The 6500-nt window shown below is 40.8% G+C and overlaps 1 protein-coding gene across 1 annotated transcript; it reads right to left on the bottom strand.

Moving 5' to 3' along the window:
- Positions 1-5544: 5544 nt before the first annotated feature.
- LOC120860184 (interferon omega-1-like) lies at positions 5545-6170 on the bottom strand. Its single transcript, XM_040235969.1, has one exon. It carries the CDS (start codon positions 6130-6132, stop codon positions 5545-5547), a length of 588 nt encoding a protein of 195 aa, XP_040091903.1. The 5' UTR covers positions 6133-6170.
- Positions 6171-6500: the final 330 nt, after the last annotated feature.

Raw genomic sequence — 6500 nt, 5'->3', positions numbered from 1 at the left:
TCATAGCTGTGCCAGTGTTCTCTGGTTGGAAGAATGGAACCTTGCATTTTCCAAGCCTTCCCTAGAGTTTTGTGCTTTATTTTCCAGGAAGGATTCCACTTACTGAGGGGTTACACGTGGGGAGTCAGCGAGTTAGAGTCGATTTTACAGATTCAGATCCTTTCTGGTGTGATCCAGTGACAGCTCAGAGACAGGGGAATCTGGCAGTGGTGATGGGACCTCTGGAAGGCGTCCGGGATTCCCTGGGGCTGAGTCAGAGCGTGGCCACCACCAGGGCCAAGGACTGGGGAGCTGTGATTTCCTGTTTTAAGAATATTCACCCCTGCGCAGACTAAATTAAAAAAAATCTTTTTGGCCTATCACGGATAATAAGAAAAGAAAAGTAACTTAGAACATGGAACCAAAAGATTTCTTCTTGAACAAGTTGGCAGGAAAACTCAGGAATTAAGGGCAAATATTTTAATTGTCAAGATGGTGAAATTTACTGACTTTTACTCATACGTGAAGTTAAGCAAATTGGTTAATTTCATTCCCCCTCTCTGACTTGTCACTGATTAAAAGATTGGCTGATGCAAATATTTGGACCAAGCCATGGATAGGGAACAATTGGCTAAAAGATTAAACGCCTTAAAAAAATACAATTAAAAATTTAAAAATTATTTTGAGTATATTTTCCCATTATCCCCTAGGAGGAACCTGAAGGCAGAGCATTCTTTCCTGTTGCCTCATATTTCTTGATGTTTCTTTTCTCTCAAAATACTTTTAATGTCCTTAAGATGGGCCATCATTCCTCTCTGTTTGATCCAGACTCTATGGTCTTTATTTGTGAGCACAGATTATCAGTTCTTTTTGGTAAGAAGGTGATTGAGAATAATTGCACATGACAATTTCTTCTCTGTCACGTGTACTTTGAACATGAAATATTTACATACAACTTCAACTAGTGTATTGCAGGAGCTAAATGTGCTGTGCCCTGTGTCTTAATTCAGGCTGTTCTAACAAGGTCCCAAAGACTGGGCGGCTCATCAGTGATAGAAGTTTATTTGTCAGAATGGTGGGGGCTGAAGTGTGAGATCAGTGTACCAGCAGGGTTGAGTTCTGGTGAGAAACCTCTTTTGGGTTGCAAACTGCCAGCTTCTCTCTGTCCTCCCATGGTGGAGAGGACAGAGGAAGCAAAGTGTCTTGTGAGTCTCATAAAGACAATAATCCCATGCTTAAGGAATCCCTTCTCATAACCTCATCTATTGGAAGTGGATGAGCAAATTAGAAGTGGTCAAATGAGATGGCAAGAGGGAAGATCGACATTTTAGGAATCAGTGAACTAAAAAGGACTGGAATGGGTGAATTTGACTCAGATAACCATTATATCTACTATTGTGAGCAAGAATCCCTTAGAAGAAATGGAATAGCCATCATAGTCAACAAAAGAGTCTGAGATGCAGTACTTGGATGCAATCCCCAAAATGACAGAACGACCTCGGTTCATTTCCAATCATTCAATATCACAGTAATCCAAGTCTATACCTCAACCAGTAGTGCTGAAGAAGCTGAAGTTAAACAGTTCTATGAAGACCTACAAAACCTTCTAGAACTAACACCCAGCAAAGATGTCCTTTTCATTATACAGGACTGGAATGCAAAAGTAGGAAGTCAAAAAACACCTGAAATAATAGGCAAATTTGGTCTTGGCGTTCAGAAGGAAGCAGGGCAAAGGCTAATAGAGTTTTGCCAAGAGAACTCACTGCTCCTAGCAAACACACTCTTCCCAAAACACAGAAGGCTCTACACATGGACATCACCAAATGGTCAATACTGAAATCAGATTGATTACATTCTTTGCAGCCAAAGATGGAGAATCTCTATACAGACAGCAAAAACAAGACTGGGAGCTGACTATAGCTCAGATCATGAACTCCTTATTGCCAAATTCAGACTTAAATTGAAGAAAATAAGGAAAAACACTAGACCATTCATGTATGACCTAATCAAATCTTTTGTGATTATACAGTAGAAGTGAGAAATAGATTCAAGGGATTAGATCTGATAGACCGAGTGCCTGAAGAACTATGGATGGAGGTTCGTGACATTGTACAGGAGGCAGGGATCAACAACATCCCCAAGAAAAAGAAATGCAAAAAGACAAAATGGTTGTCTGAGGAGGCCTTACAAATAGCTATGAAAAGAAGAGAAGCGAAAGGCAAAGGAGACAAGGAAAGATATACCCATTTGAATCCAGAGTTTCAAAGAATAGCAAGGAGAGATCAGAAAGCCTTCCTCAGTGACCAATGCAAAGAGATAGAGGAAAGCAATAGAATGGGAAAGACTAGAGATCTCTTCAAGAAAATTAGAGATACCAAGGGAATATTTAATGCAAGATGGGCTCAATAAGGGACAGAAATGGTATGGACCTAACAGAAGCAGAAGATATTAAGAAGAGGTGGCAAGAATACACAGAAGAACTGTACAAAAAAGATCTTCATGACCCAGATAATCATGATGGTGTGCTCACTCACCTAGAGCCAGACATCCTGGAATGTGAAGTCAAGTGGGCCTTAGGAAACATCACTACGAGCAAAGCTAGTAGAGATGATGAAATTCAAATCCTAAAAAAAAATGATGCTGTGAAAGTGCTACACTCAATATGCTAGCAAATTGAGAAAACTCAGGAGTGGCCACAGGACTGGAAAAGGTCAGTTTTCATCCCAATCCCAAAGAAAGGCAATGCCAAAGAATGTTCAAACTACTGCACAATTGCACTCATCTCACACACTAGCAAAGTAATTCTCCAACCAGGCTTCAACAGTACATGAACCATGAACTTCCAGATGTTCAAGCTGGTTTTAGAAAAGGCAGAGGAACCAGAAATCAAATGGCCAACATCCATTGGATCATCAAAAAAGCGAGAGAGTTCCAGAAAAAACATCTGTTTTATTGACTATGCTAAAGCCTTTGACTGTGTAGATCACAACAAATTGTGGGAAATTCTTCAAGAGATGGGAATAGCAGACCCCCTGATCTGCCTCCTGAGAACATGTATGCAGGTCAGGAAGCAACAGTTAGAACTGGACGTGGAACAACAGACTGGTTCCAAATAGGAAAAGGAGGATGTCAAGGCTGTATATTGTCACCCTGCTTGTTTAACTTATATGCAGAGTACATCATGAGAAATACTGGACTGGATGAAGCACAAGTTAGAATCAAGATTGTCAGGAGAAATATCAATAACCTCAGATACGCAATAACCTCTGACATCATTATGGCAGAAAGTGAAGAAGAACTAAAGAGCCTCTTGATGAAAGTGAAACAGGAGAGTGAAAAAGTTGGCTTATAAGATCATGGCATACAGTCCCATTAATTCATGGCAAATAGATAGGGAAACAATGGAAAGAGTGAGAGGCTTTATTTTGGGGGGCTCCAAAATCACTGCAGATGATGATTGCAGCCATGAAATTAAAAGACGCTTGCTCCTTGAAAGAAAACCTGTCACCAATCTAGATAGCATATTAAAAAGCAGAGACATTACTTTCTCAACAAAGGTCCATCTAGTCAAGGCTATGGTTTTCCCAGTTGTCATGTATGGATGTGAAAGTTGGACTATAAAGAAAGCTGAGCATGGAAGAATTCATGCTTTTGAACTGTGTTGTAGGAGAAGACTCTTGAGAGTCCCTTGGACTGCAAAGAGATCAAGCCAATTCATCCTAAAGGAAATTAGTCCTGAATATTCATTAGAAGGACTGATGCTGAAGCTGAAACTCCAATGCTTTGGCCACCTGATGTGAAGAACTGACTCATTTGAAAAGACCCTGATGCTGGGAAAGATTGAAGGTGGAGTAGAAGGGGACAACAGAGGATGAGATGGTTGCATGGCATCACCGACTCAATGGACATGAGTTTGAGTAAGCTCTGGGAGTTGGTGAAGGATAGGGAAGCCTGGCATTCTATAGTCCATAGGGTCACAGAGTTGGACACAATTGAACTGAACTGACCTGAACCTCATCTAAACCTAATGATCTTCATAGTATCCCACCTTCTGTTATGATCACATGGTGGGCGTACATTTCATTACACGAATTTTGGGGACACACACACATTAAGTCTGTAACATGGTAATAAGAAGGTACCGACGTGTTGTGTTTATGGCAATGATTCATTAGAATATATTTCATTCTTGATATTTATTTGAGGATAAAAAACACATTCCTTGATGTTGCCGTCACTTTTTGTGACACATTAGTCGTGATTTGATTACTAAGTGTTAGAATGCTACTGTGAACATGAGCACCAAGGACCTACCAGACCGATTCATAGACTTTCAGTCTTTATAAAAAAAATGATGCTGTCAGGAACTGCAAATTCCTGAGCCCTTAAAGAGGACACTTAATCCTCCCAACATAGCTGAAACTGAGTTGTAAATATTCTCATTTCCAAGAGCCACCTGGTAAAACTTTATTTGAGTGAAATAGTGTAATAAGAAAATGGCAAATCCAGGTTTCAAAACCTAATATGTCAGATTCCAAGCCCCACCTCCCTATCCAACACCATAAACACCTGTGCAAACTGCATGTATTCAACCATCGCTTATTTTCCTATTTTACTAACATACATTCTGCCTTTGTTGTCTCTACCTCACTGTTACAGTACTTTATATTTTCATTCGTTTATTGTCTATCTCCAAATTTCTAGATAAATTGAGCAGTTTACAAATTTACAAATAATCCTGATTAGTAATTAGCAAAATAAAACTGTCAACTGGTAATTATTTCTGAGAGTCTGATGTGATTGACAAAATTAATAATTCTAATAATAGTAAAATAATCATATTTAACTGACCATATAGATTTATAGAGATTGCTGAATTAGTCCTCACCATAAATTTGAGGTATGTGATAGATAAGACCCCTGAGAATTATAGTCCCTGCAGGAGATTGGATTACAAATATTTCCATGAGTCTCTGTAGAAAAGGGTTTCCCTCGTGGCTCAGTGGGTGAAGAATGCACCTGTCCATGCAAGAGATGAGTGTTGGATCCATGGGTTGGGAAGATCTCCTGGAGAAGGGAATGGACACCCACACCAGTATTCTTGCCTGGGAAATCCCATGGACAAGGGAAGCCTGGCAAGCTACAGTCTATGGGGTACAAAACAGTTGGACTTGACTTACAAACTAAATAAAACAGTAGAAACTCAAGAAATTCACCTTCATAAGAATTTAATAAATAAAAGAAATTACAAATTGAATGAACTAGAAATGTAAATGTATTTTCTAAATTTTAATACAGTGTAAAAATCTTTTATATGAGAAAAAAAATATGAGGAGATAAAAGAATAAATATAACTAAATAAATAAACAAGTAATAAATAACATCAGTGCAGTCATTGCTTAGGACTGAATCCCCTTAAGCTGAATACATTTACTTCCTACTACCGACAAAGAACTGGTTGAATTAATTTAATAAATTTTGTGATTAAAGCAGAAATCAGAGTCTTCTGAAATGACTACAGGTGAGCATACAAGGGTGATGTGGCGTCTTAGTCAGTGAGTCAACTCAAGGTGAGTTCAGGTCTCCATCCATCATTCTTAACCTTTCTTGCAAGCTGGTTGATGAAGACAAGGATCTCATGATTTCCACTCTGACAGTTTCCCAGGCGCAGTCGCTGTATCCCTTCTCTTGCAGGTAGACATGGATGCCCTGGAAGTACCTCTTCATGGCCAGGGTGGGGCTCATCCTTCCCAGCGCAGAGTCTTCCTCTCCCATCACCTGCCCCAGGCAGGCGTCCAGGTGGTCCAGCTGCTGATGGAGTCCAGTGCGGAGCTGCTCCAGGAGGGTGGTGTCCCAGGCAGCAGAGGAGTGCTCTGTGTGGAAGAGGTTGAAGCTCTGCTGGACCATCTCGTGGAGCACAGAGATGGCCTGGGCCTCCTGGAGCTGGCCGCCCTCCACCATCTCCTGGGGGAAAGTGAAGTCTTTTCTGTCCTGCAGACAGAAGCGAGGGGAGAGCCTGCTCATTTGGCCCAGGAGCCTGAGGTTCTGGCTGCCAACGAGCACGTGGTTCTGAGACAGGTCACAGCCCAGGGATCCTCCTGGGCCGTAGCTGACCAGCACCAGGGCCATGAGTAGAGAGAGCACGAAGGCCATGGGGGAGATGCGGCTGCTGCTGGGCTGGCTGAGACGGCGTCTGGTGGAACCTTGAGGTAGGTTCTTTGATGCCAGGCTTTCTAAGTGAGGCCATTAAATAGGGAACCTGATAGTTCTCATTTTCTAATCATTTCTCTACACTTTTACTTCCTTTTTTTGATTTTCATTTATGTATTCACAATATGATCAAAGAAAATGACATCAATCTAAACTATTACTTTTGTGTATTTCCCAATAACTTCCTATGTGCCCATCCAAATGGGTATTTATCAATCAAATGAGAAAGGTCCTTTTCCTTAACTCAGGAGTGATGTATGTTTGTAGTTACACACATTATTGCTTTTTGTCTCTCATGCAGAAATGTTGCT

This window comes from Oryx dammah, unplaced genomic scaffold (genome assembly GCF_014754425.2).
Source record: "Oryx dammah isolate SB20612 unplaced genomic scaffold, SCBI_Odam_1.1 HiC_scaffold_11049, whole genome shotgun sequence".
Taxonomy (NCBI): domain Eukaryota; kingdom Metazoa; phylum Chordata; class Mammalia; order Artiodactyla; family Bovidae; genus Oryx; species Oryx dammah.
This window is presented reverse-complemented; position numbering and strand designations above follow the sequence as displayed.

Bases quoted from the DNA above. Each gene is read 5' to 3' on its own strand.
- LOC120860184 (XM_040235969.1), bottom strand. From the start codon at position 6,132: ATGGCCTTCGTGCTCTCTCTACTCATGGCCCTGGTGCTGGTCAGCTAC.